At 37.8% G+C, this 23,697-nt stretch overlaps 1 protein-coding gene across 1 annotated transcript; it reads left to right on the forward strand.

The window, feature by feature from the left end:
- The first annotated feature begins 160 nt into the window (after nt 1-160).
- Nucleotides 161-22,986, forward strand: LOC101529520 (solute carrier family 22 member 22-like). The gene is made up of 10 exons (XM_012925614.2): nt 161-562; nt 3,472-3,575; nt 8,092-8,246; nt 8,339-8,507; nt 9,516-9,639; nt 12,509-12,624; nt 14,217-14,431; nt 19,262-19,370; nt 21,492-21,695; nt 22,917-22,986. The coding sequence occupies exons 1-10, from the start codon at nt 161-163 to the stop codon at nt 22,984-22,986; spliced, it is 1,668 nt and encodes a 555-aa protein (XP_012781068.2).
- Nucleotides 22,987-23,697: the final 711 nt, after the last annotated feature.

Raw genomic sequence — 23,697 nt, forward strand, 5'->3', positions numbered from 1 at the left:
ACTTTGTAATGTAAAAGAAAATACATGTTTGCTTTAATTCTTTTACTTCCTAATTTAGAAATATACTTTCATATATACACTTTACTAATGATTTTGTAAAAATATCATTTCTGTTCTGAAAAATCTGATATTCTACAGCTGACAATTTGAGTCCTAAACCATGGCCTTTGGAGAACTTCTACGCTATGTCGGCGACAGTGGGAGGTTTCAGATTTTGAATGCGATCGTGTCCATACTTTTAGTTTTGATCACATCTCCTCCTGACTACATGGAGAATTTTACAGCAGCAATCCCATCTCACCGTTGCTATGTACAACTCCTTGACAACCTCACATCTGAAGCCAGCATCCCTGCAAACCTTACTACTGAAGCGCTACTGAGAGTATCCATCCCAATGGACCCAAGTCAGAAACCAGAGAAATGCCATCGGTTCCGCCAGACACAGTGGCAACTCTTACATCTTAATGTGTCAGACATCAATAACACCCAGCTGGAGACGGAGCCGTGCCTGGAAGGATGGATATACGACCAAAGTGTTTTCAGTTCTACCATCATGACGGAGGTAATAGATTAATAGTGGGTGACAAGGATTGAACTGGGAGTAGATTTTAGGATTTCATGAGTAGAAGACATATTCCTAACACACAGGATAGTCAAGATTCAGGAATCTCTCATGCTAAGTGACTGAGCTTGCATGAAGGTGCACAACTAGTTGTTTGACCTTGATATGCTTTACGTATATTCATTTTCATATTTAAAAATGCAACATCATTTTTATATGTAAAATGAGAATAAGAGGAAAACATGTTTGAGTTAAAATAAAAGTTAAATTTTACATTTTTATATTAAAAGTTAAAATAAATTGAAAATTAAGTTAAATTAAAGTTAAAATCCTAGGTTTATCTCTCACAGTGCAGCAGTTTTCTGCCTTAGTTCCCCAATGTTTAAAACAGTATGATATTATTTCTTGCTTTTGAGGACAATCTTAGTTTTTATTTTATTTTAACACAATTATCAAAAACAAATTTTATACACTATGTGATAGTGTTTGTTTCAGAGATATTACAAACATTAGATCAACAATATGTCTAAAACATTTGAAAATCAACACATGACAGGACTCAACACAGATTTATTTACATGTCTTCTGGTTTGGGTTTTGTGCCTGGAACATAATGTGCAAAATACAGGTCTGTCTTCACCAAAGTTGAAATGTAGAAAATTAAAATTAGGAAGGATTAAGTCCATCTCCTAATTCTTATACCTAAAAAACGTTATATTATGACTCCATTTGCGTATCATGTCAAACACTGTGTTAATTAAGAAAAAAAAATGCCAATATCTATGCAGTATACCACTGGTTTCCCAAATGTTAACTCAAAAAAGTAGAAATATTTTAATAATTTGAGCAGAGCAGTTTGTAAAAAAGAAGGAAGAAGAGAATAAACATGAAGGAGAGATCCACTTAGAATTATAATTTTGTTGAATCCCAGTTTGTTCCTGAGAGATGGATAGTTTCACAGCTATGAGCCTCATGGCCACATAGGCTTTTATAATTATTGATTTTTATTGTATTTTTGAGATCACAAAATTTCAATTTCCATTGGTAACTAAAGGCTGAATGTTGTACTAAATAAAAGTTCACTATACAAAGAGTAAAAAGATAGTACTTTTGAGGCTGGTGCTAGGGCAAAGTAGCCCCTGCTTGTGGTACCAGCATCCCACATGGGCTACAGGTTTGAGTCCTGGCACCTCTTCTGATCTAGCTCCCTGCTAATGTGCCTGGGAAAGCTGTGAAAGATGGCCCAAACTCTTTGGTTCTGGCACCCTCCTGGGAGACCTGAAAGAAGCCCCAGGCTCCTGGCTTTGGTCCCTACTCTGGCTATTTTGGTTATTTAGGGAGTAAATCATCAGATGCAAAATCTCTCTGTGTGTCTCCCCCCTCTCTCTAGGAATCTGCCTGTGAAATAAAAATAAATGACTATTTCATAAAGAACTTAGTTCAAAGAAGAATAAAAGCAATGCGTATAAACAATAATCTGCCGAGGTCATTTCATATTATAATAGATAACATAATGGATATGACACTCCAGGCAGTGAAAATTGGAATGCTATTTTATTCTGATTTTAAATATTTAATCAGTAAGTGTATCACCCTGGCCAATGTGAGTGATTAACAGATTAAATGAGACAGTGGTTTAAATTAGGATTTGCCTGACCTAAAAGTGAGTTCAAGGTACGTTAGACTTTGTTCCTTAGTAACTTAGGTAAAATCTCTACGGTTTCAGAACATTTGTTTTTCAATTGAGAAAAATAAAAGATGCTGGATTGATAACCTCCTTCCTCAGAAGAAGAAACTCCATAATACTTTCTACAAGCGAGGGATTTTAGAGAATGCTGTCAGCACTAACCTTGTGCAGCTTTCTATGGCACAAATTCTGCTCCTCCCACTGCAAATGTGTCGGTCCAGCACTTTGGTGTCATTGTGAGACTTGCTATTCTTTACATACACAGCTCTGCTCACTTTTCATTTTCAACATTTCATGAACAATCTTCATTTCCTTCTCTTCAATGGTGCCCTGCAATGCCCAGTGACAAAGTCTCTCCTCTCAAGTTCCTGGCAGACTCCTCATTTCCTCCCTCTTGCCATAGTTATTGTTATTTGTTATTTGTTATTTGCTCAAAAATTCTGAATGGAATTCCACAGCTTTTAGAAAAGTGCAAAAACATCAATAATGGTGCTTATGAGGTATCTTATCCCAGGACCAATTCTGAGTTCTAATCTCCTGTAGCTCCCACTTTCTCTTGTCTTTCAGTTCAGGAGTCCTTCCTCATCATCTACATTACCACCTCTCCTAGTAAAGTTATCCTATACCTTTGCCTTTGTGTTGGCTTGGTGTGTATTCCCCGATTTAAAGAAAAGCCCTTTTGATCTAGCTGCATACCCGTCCTAATTCAGGTGGCTTATTAAAGAGCTTTTCTTCTTAGATGCCTATTGACTATGCTATAGAACATGTTCGACAAAAATCTTTGAAAATTTAGACACAGAGAAAATCAAATTTCTCCTGATTTATGCATTTGTTTTGTGTTTGAAGTACTATTTTTATAATAGCTAAGAATTCAAGGTTGGAGAATGAAGCTCTATACTGTGTGGTGAAAGGGTCATTTGTACAGTGAGATACAAGGATACTGCAATCATATTCACTGAGATATTTTATTAGTATGTTCTTAGTACATTCTATTCCTATTGAGAACTTCATCTTTATTAAAATAGGATTACTATTTATACTGTTCACTTTGGTGTCTGAACTACAGCCTTTGTCAATATTGGTAAGTCATTTTTATACATTTTTTTGTCATTTTACCAACTAGTTACACAGTTTAACCTACTCATGAGTTATATTTATGTTATCGTCTTGAGTGATGTGTTAATATTTTAAGTTGTATTGTTTTCTGTCCGATCTTTTGCAGTGGAATTTAGTGTGCAAATTTCAGTCATTCAAAACCTTTGCCCAGGCCATCTACATGGCAGGGTATGTGGTGGGTACTCCTCTATTTAGCATGCTTTCTGACAGGTAAGTTTTGTCTTCCTTTTTAAATATAAATTTTATATTTTATAATGATTACATGCTGGAGCAGGGTGGGAAGGATTGAGGTTTAGGGAAAATTGGGTGTACTCATTGCTTTCAACTTTGCTATTTCTTCTTGTTGTTTCTGGGAAAAGGAGCAACAAAGAGGAAGCTACTCATTACTTGGACATGTCCCAGGACCCAGGGATGAGGAACCACCCCCTCACATCAATGCAGAGTCTCAGTGTGTACAGATTCCAAGGGTTCTGCCCAAGTGGTTTGGATAATTCTGAAATGCTGCCAATTTCACCAAATCTGAGGATGATGCCATCCTCCCAATGTTCATTGACTCCATTTACTAAGTTTTTTTGCTGTCATCGTTTGGGGTAGTTGTCCAGTTAGTTCTGTTCTGCTGCTGCAACACCAAATGAGCTGCCATATGCTCATTTTACAACAGGGCTTGTGTCCACTGCTCCATCTTTTTCATTAAGTAGGACATGTTCTTGCAGGCAAGTCTAAGGACCCAGGCCAAGTGACCCTAGTCCTGCTGGATCCCCCAGCCCAAGGTTCATGAACCTGATGTCCACCTAAAAGGGAAGCCCCAGAATATGGGCCAGTAATCCAAACCCCACCGATTCCCTCATTTCCGGGGTTCAGGAACCCGTCCCCCACCATGTAGATGGATCCCAGGACCTGAACTAAGCTATCTGATCCCTGTCAGATCTCCCGTCTCTGGAACTTGTGTACTTGGCCCCGCTGGGCCCAGGCTGGCATGATTTGCCACACCTCAGCATCTGCAATCTTACTGTGCAGCCTGACTTAGTCTAGTCTGCCCTATTCCAGCTCCTACTGGTGGGTGCTTCAACCCGGTCTGGTTGCTGTCCTGGTCCTAATGTGAACTGGCTGGTGTTGAAGCCTGATCTGACTCCTCCTGCACCTGACCTGGTTCTCAGATCTGCCAGTGGGTGTTATGTGCTTGCCCAGACTGGTCTGTCCCCAGACTTGACCCAAATGTATGCTGGCAGGTATTGTAACCAGGCATTATCTGGGCTGCTTCTTGCCTTGTTTCTTGCACTCACCTGAAGGGACTGCATCCCAGTGAAGGAGCTTCCCAAGCTCCTCCATGGAGTCTCCTCCCAGTGACAGTTCTCACACACACCAGTGGATCATTGGCCCAGGTTGATTTTGTTCACTTCCTGCCCTGGCAAGAACAGTAACCTTGTTCAACCAGCCACTCCTATTTTGGTTCTTGTTGGTTGTTGTAGCCCAACAATACCTGCTCTGCACCCAGACACAGATTTCTCATAGTTCATCAGGATTCAAGACATAGCCTGGCCTGTTCTACACCCAACCTGGCTGTCATGCATACCAGTGGATGCTGGAGTCTAGCCCAATCTGATACTCCACAGTCCTAGTGCATACCTGCACTGGTGCAGGCCGCAGCCATGTCCAGCCAAGCAAGCTGTCCTCAATCCTACTCTCATCTTCACCAGTGGGAACCCCAATCTCAGCTGGGGTGCTCACTTAGCTCACCAGCAAGGCCTAACCCCACTGAAGTTCTTGGGCGAGCCAGGAGAGGTTGCAGTTCTGCAGGGATGAGCCCACATTTCCCCCATTGATTCTGTTGTCTGACCCACTTCTCTCACTCTTATTCTCCCCTCACCCCCAAAACCAATTTGCTCTCAGTCCTTTACTTACATATACATGTCATAGACTTGTCTGTGGAGGTTCCTCAGCTATAATTCCTAATCTGGGCATAAAAACCACAGCTCTTCTCTCACTACCACCTGTGAGATCCTGTTATTCCCCTGTAAATCAAGATCCTTCGAACCATGAGGATACACCACCAGATTGTCCAAGGGACTTCACCAAGTGCCTTTGGCTGGGCCCCGGCTAAGCCCTTCAGAGAGGAGCCACACAGCCTGGCTATAGGCACCCGTGCAGGTTAAAACACACACACACACACACACACACACAACCTTCCAGGTTAGGGTGGTCCTTCCCCTCCAGGAAGCCAGTGTATACAGCTGTGCATACCTGTGCAGGTTCAAGTTTTGCCTTATGATCAAGAACCATCTCTGACATCTCTAGACATTTATGCTGAGTATTGTACACATTAAAGGCATGTCCATGTAAAGAGGACAGCAGCCAAATTAGAGGGGAGTACTATTTGAGGAAATTCAAAACTTGGGACACCTGAAGGTCACCATCTGGGCTTCTAAAAAGATTGAAACTTAAGCTGAGAAGGACCAGGTAGGAAAGCAGATTAAAAAAGTGTATAGGGCATGGTGTGATAGCCTAGCAACTAAAGCCCTTGCCTTGCACACCAGGATCATGTATGGTCACTGGTTCTGATCTAAGCGACCCCACTTTCCATCCAGCTCCCAGCTTATAGCCTGGGATAGCAATGGAGAACTACCCAAAGCCTTGGGATGCTGCACCCACGTCGAAGACCCAAAAGAGTCTCTGGACTCCTGGTTTCAGATCAGCACAGCTCTGTTCGTTGTGGCTGCTTGGGGAGTGAATCATCGGATGGAAGATCTTTCTCTCAGTCTCTCCTCTTTGTATATCTGACTTTGCAATGGAAAAAAATATTTTAAAAATATGCGTAGACAAAAATGCTTAAGAAATGAAGAGTAACAAACGTTATGGATGGAAAAGCCCCACTGAGGTAATTAAGGAAAATTAGGCTGAGGGCCCCGGTATGGTAGCTTTTTGGCTAAAGTCATCATCTTGCAACTACTGGGATCTTGTATGGGCACCGGTTTGTGTTGTGGCTGCTCCACTTCCCTTCCATTTCCCTGTGTATGGTCTGGGAAAGCAGTAGAGGACAGCTCAAAGTCTTGGGACCCTACACCCTCATGGAAGACCTAGAAGAAGCTCCTGGCTCCTGGCTTTGGATCCACTAAGCTCTATGTGTTGCAGCCACTTGGGGAGTGCACCAGAGGAGTGAAGATCTTTCTCTCGCTCCCCTTCTCTCTGTAAATCTGATTTTCCAATAAAAATAAATAAATAAATCTTTGTAAAGCTAAGCTAAGGTTGCTTGACAGCTAAATCCTTATTATACTTTTAAAGTTGATAGTAAAATTAATGTGATCATATGAAAATACATACGTAGGTGTGATCTTTATAAAATTTACATGATGTGCTTAAAATAGTTTCTTGTGGATAGACTGAAAAACAGGTGCAGAAACTTGTCAGACTACTGAAGCACTGTCTTTAAAAAGTGGGCAGTCAGAGAAAATTAAAATAGGAAGATTGGAATTAATATTATGACTCTTAATAAAGAAGAAAATAATCTAATTAGTAAATCATATAACTGTTTAAGCAAGAAGATGCAACTAAGAATGCCACTTTGGTGGAACTATTTCAGTGGAGCCAGAAACAGAAATTCTCTAATCTGAGTTTCAATAGGTTAAGAAACCCAAATAAGTTCGACAATAGTAACTTTTTTGGATCTTAACATTACACGTAGGAAGTTGGATGAGATGTCAAATTCATATGCAGTTCCGCTGTATGTCACGAGAAGTGTTGGGACTTGGATCCAAAAGGAGTAGGACTTGCTATGAAATATTGCTGAGCAGCCTTGGTCTGGTTATTATACACCACTAATATTTGATCACTTTTTTCTGTAAGAGGAAATATTAACTATAATTATTTGCGTCTTGTTTACAGCTATGTTAATTACATATAACAATACAAACTATTTAGCAAAGATTGCATTCAGAATGAACACATATACTGTTTCACTGTTGTTTTTAGTAACAATAACCAGAATATGATAACTGTATTTGGGACATGAGAAGAGGTCAAAGGCAATGAAAAGATTTGCTAGTATGTGCAAACATGAATTCTATTATTCTATGAGAGGTTTGCTGCTAGGATGGCTCATTCAAGGATGAAATTCTATTATTGACTTTGACATCACCAATTTTATGCCATGGATTTTCTGTTAACCTTCTTCTGTGAGTCAAATTTGGAAAACTAACATTATTTATCAGAAAGAACTGGACAGTCTTCCCCTTTTGCCTTAGTAAGTTCACTCATGCTTAGATTGAAAACTGATTAAAAATGATATGAAATTCTGTGATTCATTTAAAAGCTATACACAAAATATTTGGTAAGTAGACGAACATGGCTTTAGTAGAAGCTTGCGTGACAAAGATCCATGATGTATCTGTACATTATGGCAGATTTATTGTCAAGTTAATGATTATTTTATAACCTTGAGTGGGATAACATATACTACCTCCAACAATTTTATGTGTTTTCTCTCTTCACAAAACTATCATTTTAATGATTTGCAAACACAGTGTGTAAATTCTGCTATATGAAAAGGCATGGAAGTATTGATACTAACCTTGGACTTCAAGATAGGTAAGCTTTATGAGCATTTGTGGTGTCACTCTTGTGTAATGTGCAGGTGGAATGCAAGGAAGTAGAAATTCTAGAAGTCGGGGAGGTTCTAATCATTTACAGTGTTTTGATGTAATTTTCTCTAAACCAACTGCTATGATCATAGGTTTGGACGGAAGCCACTGCTGCTCTTTTGTTGCCTGATGTGTGGCATCTCGGGCACCTGCTGTGCGTTTGCCCCCGTGTTTTCCATTTACTGTGTTTTGAGGTTTTTGTGTTCTGCCTGCTTGGGTTCACTTCAAATAAATTGCATCGTGCTTGGTAAGTTTGTTTTGGTATCTACATGCATGTTGTGCTTGAGTTTTTACAGTCCTTTTTCCTCAATGATTTTGAGTATCCTTGATTCCCTTCAGTTTTAGAAGAGACTTCATCCAAATGGCATTCCACAATTCTCACAGCCTATGGAATCTCGCTTAGTCTGGGGCAGGCATTGCTTGGAGTAATAGCTTATGCTATCCGTGACTGGCACATGCTTCAGCTGGCGTTATCCGTGCCTTTCCTCATTCTCTCTCTCTTTTTGTGGTATGTGGACTTGGTTAAATATAAAACCATTTTGCTTAAATATTTGTGATTCTTGAGGGTTTGTTTCTTACCACTGAGAACTAGTTTGCTACTTATTCCTGCATTCAGAGCTATCTCTAAGTGTAATGCTGAGAAAAAAAAAAAGAAGTTTTAAAATCTGAAAACTTAATTTTAAGAAAAGGAGCTCAGCAGAAAATTTTATAAAATGCTGTCAGTTAGTGGCTTGTGATTCTCACCCTTGCAAGCAGCACATGCTGACTCAAGTTATTGGGTTCCTGTCACATACTTTGGAGCTCCTGGTTAAATTCTGGGGAGTAAATTGTAGATGAATGAGCACTCTTGGTCCATTTCAGTTTCTCCATTTCTCTGACCTTTAAGTAAATAAAAATACGTTAATATAAAATGTTAAAATTCCCGTTCAAGCTTCCATTTCATCTGTTTTTTTTTTTCTCTTGGTTGCTGGGATTATTTCCAGAAAATACACCTGAATGAAATGGTTTCTTTTCTGATTTCTGCTTATGATAAGAACAAATGGTCTTTTACTTCCGAAGTGCTTGTTGCAGTGTTCAGAAACTTTAATTAGTCTTTTCAGAAATTAAATGCTGGATACTGATCAAAGTTAACAATATGAAACTCTGGTTATACTTCAAACTTCTGATAACAAAGGGGTGTCTTTAAAAATTGTAAATTTCCATTATAGTCACACATGTAGACAACAATGATTTCTGAAATAAAACTGAAAAAAAGAAAATTGTGTCCTATTTTTGAAAAGGGAAATTTTTTTTTACTTACTTGGGAATCAAAACAAAATATATCCCAAGATTCAGAGCACTGAATAGGTAATGATTGGAGTGGGCAGAGGGCTGATTGACAATCCAGATGAACTCTGTGTAAACAGAAGGGACAATGTAAGCTGCAAAGATAATTCATTTCTGTAAAAGTGAAAGCATCTCTCTGAACTGGAATGCAAAATATTCCTTCAGAAACTATCTATTCCTTTCCAAACAGCATGGTATCAGAGTCCGTGCGTTGGCTCATTGTAACTGGAAAAACAGAACAGGCCTTAAAAGAACTTAAGAAAATTGCCTATATTAATGGAAAAAAAGACGTGGCGCAAAGCTTGACTGCTGAGGTAAGGAAAGATCACAACCATTTATCATCTCATTCCCTAGTGCTATACAATCACCAAAGAAACAAGCCAAGTTATTGATGTACAGAGCCAAGAAGGATAAGAAGTCAGGGAAGATTCACTATTGTTACGATTATCTCCTTCTGTGTATACTTGGTATTTGCAGATTTGAAAAAGATTTTTTTCAGTCAATGACATTTATTTTTTTAAGATGTATTAATTTATTTGAACAGATAACTGAAGTGTGCCAGTCACTTGGATCAGTCGGTGAGACAAAAAGTGTGAGGAAAAATGAAATCCAAACATTTTGCTTTGATAAAAACATTTTAATCCCTGCATATTTTTCTTCCATGATATTTGCATGAACCTTTTGAAATGCCTTCTTTCTTTTTTTAATAATCTTACTTAGTTGATGAGGGTACAAAGCATCAAGGGCTACAGGAAAGTGGGTAAGACCATTGTCTCCACAGTAATATCATCATTTTTCCCCCTGTATCTGGGGTCAGGGGAGAAACAAAGGGAAAAAGCCCCACCCAGCCTCTCTCCAATGTGAGGCACGCTCCGAGGGTCCTGCTCAAGCAGTTTAGATAGTGCAACAGTTCAAAATTGCTGCCAATCTTGCCGTACCAAGCATGATGAAATCTATTCAGAATCTACTGGTTAACATAGTCTCTTTGTGGTTGGGGTTCTGAGATCAGCAGTTCAGTGGGACGATCTCCAAAGAAACTTCATCTGAGGTGATCCCAGACCTGATTTTTGTGTGTGCTTACCAGTACATGGTCTGGCAGTCTGTCGCCCCAATCAGCTTATGCACATGCTGGCCGTGATTGCTGGGTCATTTCTGTTTCCAGCCCTGTCTTCCACGTGACTCGATGAGTGTTGTAGTCCAGCTCGATTCTATCTATTTCATACTCAGTCCTCACGCAAACCAGTGGGAACTGCAACCTAGTTGGGGCAACTCCCCATAACCCCCACCAGGCCTGCCCCCTACCCTGGTTTCCATGCATGCCAGTATGTACTGCAGGCTTGTTGAGTCTGTCCCACATCCCATTTAGATCTCATACATGTCAATGGACATTAAAGCTTAGTGCAACCCAACCAACCTACTATTCAGCCCACACACATACTGGCAGGTGCCTTTCTCTCTAGCCACCCCTGCCCCTGTCCTGGTTTTCGTGCTCTCCAGTGGGAGTGGTTACCCACGAGGGAGGTGCCCATTATCTCCCTACTAGGTCACTCCCACTCCCTTTACAGGTGGTTCTGGAGTTTAATTTGACAGATTAAGCCCCCAGTGACAGCCTCTGCCAGTTGAGGATGTGGCAAAGCCCAACCAACCCTCACCCACTCTAATTTTTTCTTGTACCAGTCAGAACTGTCAGCCCAACCTAGCCTTCTCCTGATCTAGCTCACATGAGGCCCACAGGTGTTGTAACCCTGCCTGGTCTGGTCTGCCCCCAACCCAACCCATGCTCTCCAGTGGGAATTGTTGTCCAGCAGGGGAGCCCACTTTTAGAATTATATCTGTGAATTATATTGAACTGATTCTCCTTGTATTAATATCACATTAGCACAAGAATGAAGATTGTGTCACAGTAATTATCATGCATTGACTCTGAGAAGCTAAAGTTTTAATAAATCCGTTAAGAAGTAATCGAGATAGGGCCTGGTGCAGTGGCCTAGTGGCTAAAGTCCTAGCCTTGAACGTACCAGGATCCCATATGGGCTCCAGTTCTAATCCCAGCAGTTCCACTTCCCACCCAGCTCCCAACTTGTGGCCTGGGAAAGCAGTCGAGGACAGCCCAAAGCCTTGGGACCCTGTACCGGTGTGGGAGACCCAGAAGAGCTCCTGGCTTCGGATAGGCACAACACTGGCCATTGTGGTCACTTGGGAAGTGAATCAATGCATGGAAGGTCTTCCTCTCTGTCTCTCCTCCTCTCTGTATATCCTCCTTTCCAATAAAACTAAAATAAATCTTAAAAAAAGTAATAGAGATAAAAACTCACATGATAAATCAGAAAGTATAATAGAAAAAAGCTATTTGGAATACTTCCAGTACTTCAGTAAATGTGGGAGGACTCACCACCACTGAGATTAATGTCATGAGAGGTTCTTGGAGACAGTTTGCTGCTGATTTTATGACAAGTTGAGTCTCAGTGAGGAATGTCATTTAACAAGGTAGGTCAGTGTTGCAGAAGAGAACATCAGTGATTTCCAATGAGCAGCAGATAATTTTATGATATCAGGAACATTGGATAAGAATTTCTTTTTTTTAAAGATTTATTTATTTTTATTGGAAAGTAAGATGTACAGATAGGAAGATCTTCCATCCGATGATTCACTCCCCAAGTTGCTGTAATGGTCAGTGCTGGGCCAATCCGGAGCTAGGAGCCAGGAACTTCTTTCCAGGTTTCCCATGCGGGTGCAGGGTCCCAATGTTCTGGGCCATCCTGGACTACTTTCTCAGGCCACAAGCAGGGAGCTGGTTGGGAAGTGGAGCTGCCGGGATTAGAACCATCTCCCACATGGGATCCCTGAGTGTTCAAAGTGAGGACGTTAATTGCTACGTTATCGCGCCGGGTCCGGAAAAGGATTTCTATAGAATTTTTATATCCATTATAAGTCTGTGTTACAAGGCTTGGAGCATATATTGTAATCTATTTATGCATTGATTTTGTTTAATGGCTTAATTACTTTACCGTTTATTAGACACTTTAAATAGCATCCATACCAATGTGGTTATAGGAGATTACTTTTTTATTGAATGATTCCAACTGAGAGTATTGGTGCATGAGGGAGTAAAAGAAATAATTTTTGGAAATTAAGATCCCTTCTACACAGTCTAAATGATTTTTTTACTCATTGCCTTTGAAGATTTTGACACTGAAAATGAAGGAAGAACTGAATATAAAGAAAAAACATTTCAAAATGAAAGAGGTCATTTTTCACCCTACTTTGTGTAGGACATTGCTTTTCGGATCCTTTCTAGGGTAAGTAGCCTGCCTTTTCATCTTCTAACACTTATTCAACAGCTTCAGTGTCACACTAAGCAATGTGAGGACTGTTATTCTAAGGCGATAGCTTTTTACTCTTTTTGTTCAAATTGTCAGACATAAAAATATGAAGATAAGTAGTAAAGATTGAAGATTAAAAATATCCATTTGGATTCAGATTTTGGGAATGGGTTATTGAAGATGGTTATGATTTATAGGACCTGGAGGAAAGAAAGTCTCAAAGATAAAACTGGATCGTAACATGATTCCATTAAATGGAGAAAAGAAAGATTATTTTCTGGAAAATTAACATATGTGTAGCAATATTTTATAAGGATATGGAGTACAATATTTTGAATTACATGTACACATACTCAAGTTTTACAAAGTTTGACTACGTATTATTGGACAATTATCTCTCTTTGATCTCCAATATTTTTAAATGTGTAATTCTCCATAAAATTGCTCAGCTACACAGGAAACCTGGATACTGTTCTTCATGAAATGACAGTGATTAATATATGTATACAAGATAATAGAAATTAAAATTATCACTTGGTTATGTAAAGTTTATTTTTAGCACAATTTAAAGGGTGCAAAAATGTAAGAGAAGTTACATGAGTTTGCTACCTAAAGAAACATAATTATTGTGAATGCGAGAATGAAGCTGGTAATTTGTGGACTGAGGCCAAGATTCTATGTCTAGAAAACAAATATAGAAATCACTATATATTATTCAATATGCAGTATCTAATGAATACATGCATGTGTATGTACCTGCATCTTCATATATACAAGGTTTGAATACATAAACATACGCAAACACACATAGGTTTAAAAAATGATCCTTGAGTGGTGATTTCCTGTATTTCAGTTTCTGAATACAGCAAAGAGCTCACAGTGGGCAGGAGAGAACACATGGGTGGTGGTGGGGAGTGGCTTCCAAGCCCATGACCCTAAATCAGCTGCCTCCCTTACCACAATATAAAGTTACGCTTCTATACACATTGCCCATGTATGAGTATATTGTTCTGTTCTAGTGATTCATTCTAGTGTACCTCTGTATTTGCAAATAAAACATTTACTGGAGTCTTATCTCAAATCACAGAAGTTACATTTTGTGTGATAGTAAATGTTTTTTTAATTACAACAAGATTTTAAGCCTTAATGTTTTTAAAACATAACAAAATCTAGGCAATTATGATTATTTACTATAAATTTGTGGAAAAGAGCAATTGCAATCCCTGCCTAGGAAATAAAAAGGTCTTAGTTTTCACATTGATTCCAGGAGCACTCACACTCAGGATTTAGGTTGAATTGTAACTGTAGATGAACTGTATCAGTTTTGATAAATATATATATGTAATCCCCCATTACATGATTATGGACGTTCCCCCCATTATTGATATTTTCAAGTTTTTCTAAGTAACTTTTCATTGTATCATGAATCCTTTTATTTCATCTGATAATCAAATATTTTGGTACTAATTATATGTTCAAGAGAAATAAAAAATTAGGAATACACAGAAACTATATTAAAACATTCTGTTAGTTGGGTTTATAGAATGGCTTTGTATTTTGTTTTCCAGGTTTTCATCACTTTTCAGTACATATGGCCTCATGTTGGACATTAAGAACTTGGGGAAGGACATATTCCTGTCTCAGTTTCTACTTGGGATGATTGACATGCCCGCCAGATTTCTTACATTGTTTGTGCTAAGACATGTTGGTCGTCGCCCTTCAATAGCTTTTTCGTTTCTTGTGTCTGGAATTGGTATTATAGTCAACATATTTGTGTCCAAAGGTGGGATTTTTTTCAGTGTCTGAAATCTCATAAGAAATGCATATTTCTGTAATCAGTGATTTTCCAAATTGACTGTAATTCACATGTCAGTAATGCTAAAAACACTGTAGTCTGGCATCTAGGTGCTTTTACTATCATGTGCTGCTTAGCCAGTCTCACTTCACATTTATGACTTTGTTGAATCAGTAATCAGAAAGATAAATGTTTAAAATATTATTTATCAAGTAGTGCAAAGCCCAGGCTAAAAACAGAAGTGTTATATCTGGAAACCCATGTAGTGGCAGTACATGTTTGGCACTAATGTATCATGGAGAAAGGTGTTAATTAGAAACTGTGACGTTTTAGGAACTCTACAGACAGCGCTTGCGTGTAGTCATTACAGATTAATAGGAATGTGTTGGTAAAGAAAGGAAAACAAGTTTTACAAGATAATGGAAAGAGAACATCTGAGTGAAAAATATTTTGAAGATAAATTATAGGATCTAAATTTTGAGGTGGTAAGGAATAGTTGGACACTTGGCTAGAAAATATTTCACTTCCTCTTCAGTTACTAATATTTCACTGAAGTTTGCACACACACACACACACACACACACACACACACACACACACACGGTTATGCTTCTGTTCTCAAAATAACAGCATGGTTATATTACCGAGTATTCACGTAAAGGATGTAAGGCTGTTATCACAGGATGTGGCTAGCTAGTGAAGCAAATTCTTATGTTTAAGCTGTTAATTGGCTTAGTTGATTATTTTAAAATACACTATGAGATAAGGGTCCAGTCTCATTTTTTTTTTTTTTTGGATGTAGATACAGAGTTTTCCCAATCCCCTTTATAAAGAAGGCAGTCTTGAAGCCAATATATTTCTGTGAATTCTTGCCAAAGATCAGTTGACTGTAAATGTATGGATTTATTTCTAGGCTCTATAATCTATTTCATTGGTCTTTAGGCATGCAGTTATGCCAATACTTCATTATTTTGACCACTGTAGCTTTACAGTAAGTTTTCAAATCAAGAGACATGATGTATCTTACTTTGCTATACTTGCTCAAAATTATTTTGATTTCTCAATATTTTCTGTGATTTCACATGATTTTACTTTTTTTGCATAAAATCTGTTTGGGATTTTGGTAGGAATTGTAATGTAACTCTATATTGTTTTAAGCAGAATGGGAATCTTAATATTAATTCTCACAGTAATGAACTGAAGTTGTGTTTCAATTTGTCAGTGTTTGGAGTTCACAGTATAAAAGGCGTTCATCTCCTTGGTTAAATTTGTTCCAAGCTATTTTGTTCTTTTGCTGTTACTGTATGTTCTTTTTAGGTAGTTTATTATTGGCATATAGTTGATTTTGTGTTCTACAGGCTTATAGATTTATTGTTGTTGTTGTTCAAATAGTTACTATTTACTTCTGTGGAGTGTTTAGGTTTTTCCTCTATATAAGAGCATATGATCTTCCAGTGGAAATGATTTAACTTCATTCTTTTCTGTGAGTGTTTTTATTTCTTTCTCCCCAAATTCCTCTGGCTCAAACGTGTGGTACTCTTTAGTATAAAAGTACAGACAGCAAAATATCTTCACTCTGTTCCAGATAACGAAGGAAAATCTTACAGTTTGTTGTAGCAGAGCGAGATGTTAGCTGTGGGTTTTCTCATTTGACCTTTGCTGTGTTAAGTTTGTTCTGTACATATTTTCTTTGCTCTGATAAATCTGAGTGGAACATTTTTTTTTCTAATTTCTTGAGCTGTAAAGTTTATTTATTTGAAATCTTGCTCTTCGTTGCTGTGAGCTTTTCTGTTGTACTAATTTTGCTGTGCTTCACAAGCCTTATTAGGTTGTGTTTGTATTTTTTGTTCTCTTGAAACTTTCTCTAATTTACATTTTAAGTTCTGCTTTAGCCCACCATGTAAGAGTTATTCCATCTCGACAAATTTGTAAGTTTTTTTTTTCTGATTGTCTTTTGGTATTCATTTCTACTTTTATTTTCCTGTGGTTGGATAAAATATTTGGAATGATTTCAATCTTTTTAAATTCATGAACTCAGTTTGTGACATAGAATGTCTCTATACTAAGGAGTGTCCATGACTACTGGAAAAAGAATATGTTTTTTGTTACTGTGGGGTGTAATTGTTTTATGTGCCTGCCACGTCCATTTAATCTCTGAACCTGGTTAAAAATCCTGCTTTTTTATTTATTTCAGTCTGGATGATATATCTAATATTGTAAATCAGAAGCTTACATCATGTGTTATGTGGAGAAAAATTCAGTCTGTGGCACTGGTATTCAATATGGTCACTGTTTATGCCCGTATGTAGAGAGCTTGCTACTCTACTTCTGATCCAGCTCCCTGCTAACAGTCTGAAAAAGCAACAGTGGCCAAGCTGCCCGGCCATGGCCACTCATGTAGGACTCAAAAGAAGCTCGTGGCTTCTGCTGTCAGTCTGCCCCAGCTGCAGCTGTTGCAGCTACCTGGGGAACGAATCAGCAAATGAAATATTTCTTTCTCTCTCTCTCTTTTTCTTTCTTCCTTTCTCTCTCTCTCCCCACAACCTCTTACTCTCCCTCTTCCCTTCCTTCGCTCTGTATCTCTTGCAAAATAAATAAACCTTAAAAAAAACAAAGAAAATGAGGTATTGAAGTCTTCCGCTATTATTGTATTGCTATGTTACCCTTCAGATCTATCAGTACATTGTTGATATAACTTTAGGAGTTTGATCGTAGATTTGGATGTGGTTGTAACTATTGCATATTCCTATTAAGTTGAGTGTTTTATTATTATGTGATGACAATTTTCACCTGTCACAGTTTTATGTGCCATTTCTTTCATATAAAGTACAGGCACTACTGCTCTTTTTTGGGGTGCTATTTGCATGGAACAGCCATGGAACACTTCAGCATTAAATGTAGCTGAATTTCTTGTATCAGTGTGTGGAAATGTTTTCTGTTTTTCTCTTTAGTTTTTAAGTTCACTCAGCCACTTTGTGTCCCTTCACTGATGAGTATAATTTATTACATTAATATAATTGCTAGCAAACAATGGTTTCTTATTTTGATCATTATTTCTTTTCTGTTTCATAGTTTTCTTATGTAGTACTTGCTGTATTTCTTTGCAGATGATAATTTTTGAAGCCAAGTGTTTTGATTTATTTCATGTTTGGTATTTTTTTCTGTTATTACTATTAAAATGGCATTCAGACTCTTTAATAGCATTTTTTTTCTTTTTTAAAGTTTGATTTGTTTAATGAAAGATTACACAGAGAGAGAGAGAGACAGGGAGAGAGAGAGAGAGAGAGAGAGAGAGAGAGAGAGAGAGAGAGAGAAACAGAGAGAGGTCTTCTATCCACTCATTCCCCTTATGGGCACAACTAAAGCTAGACAGGCCTGAGACCAGGAGCCTAGAGCCTTTTTATAATCTCCCCTGTGGATGTAGGGGCCCAAGCACCTGGGCCATCCTCCTTTCTTTCCCAGTCATATTACCAGGGAGCTGGATCGAAAGTGAATATATATATGATCATATATATATATGATGTATTTGACAGAAATGATGCAATCAGTAAATGATAGGTTACTTAATTTACTAGAAATAAAACTGTTATAAAAAATGTATTATGAGTTGGCATTGTGGCATAGCAGATAAAATTCTTGCCTGTAGTTGCTGATATTCCAAGCCAGCTAATATCTTAGCACATCCACTTCTGATCCTGACCATCTGACTATGACTGGGAAAGCAGTAGAAGACAGTTCAAGTGCTGGGCACCAATACGCACATGGGAGACCCAGGGAAAACTCCAGGGTTCGTTGCAGCTATTTGGGGAGTGAAAGAGTAGATAGAAGATCTCTGTGTGTGTCTCCTGCCCCTTGTCTCTCTCTGTAACTCTGCATTTCATATATATGAAATAAGGAGTTCTTTTTTCAAATATATATATATATATATATACACACACACAGTATATATATATATATATACACACACACAGTATATATATATATATATATATATATATATATATATATATATATATATATATATATATACATATACTGCCCAGAGTCCCTGGCAACCACTGTTCTGTTTTCTACTCCTGACCTCGCTATTTCAATGAAGGACTGTCATACGTATTTGTTCTTGCAGAAATGTGTTGCACGTTTTGATCTTGTGTACTGTGAGTACATACATCTCTTAAACATTGATCTTAATCTGTTATTCCAACAGTATATGATCCTTTTGTGCTATTTGCTGGGTTTTGTTGGTCAGCTCAATATCCACTCAATATCCACTCTCCATTTCGTGTTCTTACTTTGTTCTGCTTTTCATCAGTAGGGAGTCTGATCTCTGAAATTTATCATTCCCAATTTTTAACTGTTCTTCATTTGACTTGATCAGTGAAATTTTGAATGACAGGAAGGCCAACATATCTCTCTCCAGCAGCCAGCTCAGTTTCCGGCAGCTGCTGTGGCTCTTCTGGCACTTGGTTTTCAGATATCCAACTTTGGTAGCATGCCTTTGTTTCTGATCTTACTACTTCCTACTGTTTCTTCAGATTGAGCATTGTAGTATTTGTAAACCCTGGATTGTTTTTGTCTGTTTTCTGATTTTGCGCTGTAGTCCATCTTGGTATCCCAGGTTTACTTTTAATAATATTTTAAATCATTTTCTCCCTATTGTAGATACCCAACTGTTTCTTATTTGCTTAGTTGGAAACTTAGTTGTGCAAAGTTTGACTTCAGATAATTTCCTAGTGGTAGTCATGAAACATTCGACAGTAAATGTATGAATTAATTTTAACATAATCTCAATTTTTGTTTCCAAAATTTTGTTCATAGATATGTCCACTTTACGTCTCATTATTTTTATACTGATAAAAGCATCTCTTGCATCCTTCTTAGTTATATATATGGCTTTCTGCAATGAAATTACACCAACAACACACAGGTAAGGAAAGCAGCAGAAAATAGTCCTATTTGACATATGGAATCCTGCTGGAAGTTTCCAGGAAACTTAAAGAAATAAAATAAAAGTAACTTTCATATTATGTTCAAAATAGCTTTCAGAAATAAAAATCATTTGAACAGTCCTTGGAAAATTTTAAATATATTCATACTAAAATTTTATTTATTAATTTAGAAGACAGAATTACAGGAAGACAAACAGAAAAGGAGAGAGAAGGAGAGAGATCTACTTGTTGATTCACTTGCCAAATTTCCACAGTGGTTGTGTAGGATCAGTTTTAAGTGAGCAGTCAGGAGCTTCATCTGAGTCCACCATGTGATTGCTAGGCCCCAAATGCCAGGATCATCCTCCACTGCCTTCCTAGGCATACTTATAGGGAGCAGGTGAATTTTCTGGTTTGATAAAGAGAATCTTTCCCCCACTTCAATGCATGCAAGCTTGGAAGTGTTAACAAGCATAAGAAGAAGAAGAAAACACTTCAAGTGTCTATTTTTTTTTAGATGTTGGTTTGAAATGGGAGATTGAAAGTAAGAACAAAACAAGAGTGAAGGGGTCCCACACCATGGCTCAGTAGTAGCTAATTCTTCATCTTGCATGTGTGCTGGGATTACATATGAGCAATGGTTCCTGTCTCTGCTGCTCCATTTGCCATCCGGCTCCTGCTTGTGGTCTGGGAAAGGAGTGGAGGATGACCAAAGGCATTTGGATTCTGTACCTGCATGGGAGACAAGGAAGCAGCTCCTGGCTCCTGGCTCCTGGCTCCTGGCTTTGAATTGGCTCAACTCCAGCCATTGCAGTCACCTGGGGAGTGGACCAGCAAATGGAAGATCTTTCTCTCTGTATCTCCTTTTCTCTGTAAACCGCCTTTCTAATAAAAAATAAATAATTTTTTTTTTTTTTACAGATAGAACTCTTCCGTCGGCTAATTCACTCCCCAAGTGGCTGCAACAGCCAGATCTGAGCCGATCCAAAGCCAGGAGCCAGGAGCTTCTTCCTGGTCTCCCATGCTGATGCAGGATCCCAAGGCTTTGGCCCATCTTCCACTGCTTTCTCAAGCCACAAGCAGGGAGCTGGATGGGTAGTGGAACAGCCGGGTCGTAGAGGATCCTGGCGAGTGCAAGGCAAATATTTAGCCACTGGGCCACTGTGTTGGTCCCCCAAATAAATAAATCTTAAAAAAGAAAGAAAAATGACCAAGAGTAAGAATAAGAGAGCAAATACGATTGTGTGTGTATGAGAGAGACTTTATCAATCACTGTAATATGGGATGCCAGTGTTTCAAGTGGGAGCATAATGTGTTTTGAAAATGTTGACCCTGTAAAATGCTTGCTTTATACATTTTTCCCTAGAGAAATTAAGTCCTCAGGTAACAGTAAATTTTAATTGGACTGTAATGGTTGGGAAAGTACGCTGTGTTTTATAATTTCACTTCTTGAAATAATCTTTCTTCAAGTCTCAATTTCTAAAAATTTCCATTACTCAAGTATTATGTCATTTCTACTGCTTTTTAAATATTAATTTTAAGTTATACAATGAGCATTCATATATATTGTTTAGGGTTGCCCAAGGGAGGAAGAGCGGAAGAAAGGGAGGGTAGATGAGAGGGACAGCTATTTAAATTTAAAATTCATATAGATAACATCTTTATCATGAATGAATGAATGAATGAATGAAGAAGTATTCAAGATGCTTACTTAGGGCCCTATGGCTTAGTTGGTTAAAGCACCTGTCTTGTAAGATGCTTACTTAATCTACAACATTATTTATTGCTTAGCTGAAATTAAAATTTAATTTGCTATCTTAAACTGATCAGATAACTCCAATAGTATGTGCTGTGTTGTCTTTGAATTCATGTTTTTCTTCCTCCCATTTGCTACTGAGAAAACTGAATCTGACATGTGGGCTGACACCCTGTGTAAAACAAAAGACATACTTGGAACTCCTTATGACGTCATTGCAAAAGAGTACAATCATGTCTAACAGGGAGACTATGCATGGTATGGGACATGTTAATTGATATTTAGTATATGTAGTTTACATGAGCCAGCACTTGGAGAAAGGTTTGGACCTAACTTTTTGAAGAAATGTTTTTGCTTTTTGCAGACTGAGTCTACAGAGCATTTTTGGGATTGCTTCAAAATTAGCAGGCACATGTTCCGCCTTAGTCCTTGCAACAGAAAGTTACTTTGTGCACCTGCCTATGATTCTTTATGGGATCTTCCCCATAGCAGCTGCAGGATGTGTCTACTTACTCCCAGAGACCTTTAAGCTCCCACTTCCTGACACCATCGAAGACTTAGAGAAAAGGTAAGATGCCTGGTGAGCCTTCATGAAGCAAGGCTGTGGAAATATGACATTATTTTGCAGAACATTGAAGACTCCTAGGCATTGCAACTTCATAAAACTGAAATGGGTTAATTTTACTAGTTTTTCATGTGAAAACATATGGAAGTTTTATAAGATATACATTCATGACACTATTTCATTTATAATTTACATGTGTTATATAAATTATATATAAATTGACAATTTATATGTATTATATAAACATGCACTAATTACATTGACATGCAGATTTATGCATATTTTCTTAATGCAATTTTATGGCATACAACATGCTTTTTATGTGATTATTTTATAAACTACTTGAATTCTGCTATATTATACCTTTATTAAAGGTTTAAAATAGTGTATGATTACTGAGGATGAGAAATATTTTTGTGGGAGCTACTCAGCGAAATAAATATCTGGAATTAGAGCCCAAAATATTTGAAATCTATTCTTGTATTGTGTCTGATTCATTCAATGCCAGTGCTAATATCTCCAGTCATTCCCTGTGACAATCTCTTTCCAGAAATGTCTGTTACATCCTAAGGCTGTTCAGGGCATTGACACAGAGGACAAATTTTCCCTTACAGCTGTATCCTCATTTCATAAGAATTGTGGCCAACTTTTGAAGACTGATATACTCTCATCATAGGAAAATAGTTTAATTTTATCTAATACAAATTACAAATAAATCCACTTTATCAGAAAAGGAAGAAGTTTGTGTCCAAAATGGCACCTTAGCAAAATGCTGAGATAATGATTGAAATTTGCTGTAGGGAGAACAGGTGTCATGCCAACACTCAATCACAGCTTGAAAATAGAATCGACGCTTCATATACCATAATGCATTCTTTAATGCTATATTTACACTTGCTGAGTGGACTTAATACTTATCTGTATACAGAAGTATATTTAAATGCAAGAAATGTAAATTTAAATGTAAGTATATATTAAATGCAAGTATATTTAAATGTTAGGTTTTAAATCCATATCTGCTTTTAAATCAGTGTGTCAAGTGGGCAATTACATCAGCTTTCATAGCCTCTGTATAGGTTGCCGTTAAAAGGGGAAAGCTTCCTTTTTCCACTTTCTCTTGAAGAGATGTGTGAAGTGTCGTTAAATTTGAATTAGTCATAACGTTCTTGTGTATTTCTCTATCCATATGGCCACTCATCTATCCTTTTATTTCTTTCATTTCAGGGACAGGTTTAGGAACAAGGGCACCAGGAAGAAACACAAAAACGTTCTGTATGAAACTACTGAGTGCTAAGATCAAGTGCATGTACACAGTGGACAAGCTAGACACATTGTCATATAATTGCAAGTAATTCATTGTGTGAATATGCCACAATCTGTTGAATCATTTTGCCTGTACATGAGTATCTGGACTGTTATCAGATTAGAATTGTTGTTCGGAGGGAGTGCTTAACATGGCAATGATGATGTCTAATTCTACACTGGAGTTCCTAGTTTTAATTTCTGGCTTTAGCTTCTGACTTAAGCTTTCCACAAAGGTATACAATGGGAGACAATAGGTGATAATTCAGTATTGGCTATCGCTATGCATGTGGGATACCTGGAATGGTATACAGCACCTGACTGATGGATACTGCCTCGGTTTTTGCAGGCATTTGAAAAGTTCTATGAATGGGAGACCTCTATTTGTGTTACACTTGCTCTGTCTTCCAAATAAATGAAAGCATTTTACAAAGTTTAAGGTAACAGATATGCTAATTATACTGTGTTGATCATTACTCAATATATGCATGAATCAAAACATCATGTTGTTGCTCATTAATATGTCAATCTTCTGTCAATAAAAAATAAGAAGCCATGCATCACACATGAAACATGAATAAATCTGAACACATTGTGTTAGCAAAATGAAACAGGCACATTTTGTATGGTTTCATTTACATGAAGTCCTAGAATAAGAAAACAAAGTGAGGGAAATTGTATCAGAGGCTTACTAAGGGAAAAG

The sequence above is a fragment of the Ochotona princeps genome, chromosome 9, assembly GCF_030435755.1.
Source record: "Ochotona princeps isolate mOchPri1 chromosome 9, mOchPri1.hap1, whole genome shotgun sequence".
Classification (NCBI taxonomy): Eukaryota; Metazoa; Chordata; class Mammalia; order Lagomorpha; family Ochotonidae; genus Ochotona; species Ochotona princeps.

Coding starts and splice junctions, on each gene's coding strand:
- LOC101529520 (XM_012925614.2), top strand. CDS start 161: ATGGCCTTTGGAGAACTTCTACGCTATGTCGGCGACAGTGGGAGGTTT. Junction 3,576..8,091: donor TTTAGCATGCTTTCTGACAG/GTAAGTTTTGTC, acceptor CTATGATCATAG/GTTTGGACGGAAGCCACTGC. Junction 9,640..12,508: donor CGCAAAGCTTGACTGCTGAG/GTAAGGAAAGAT, acceptor TTGCCTTTGAAG/ATTTTGACACTGAAAATGAA.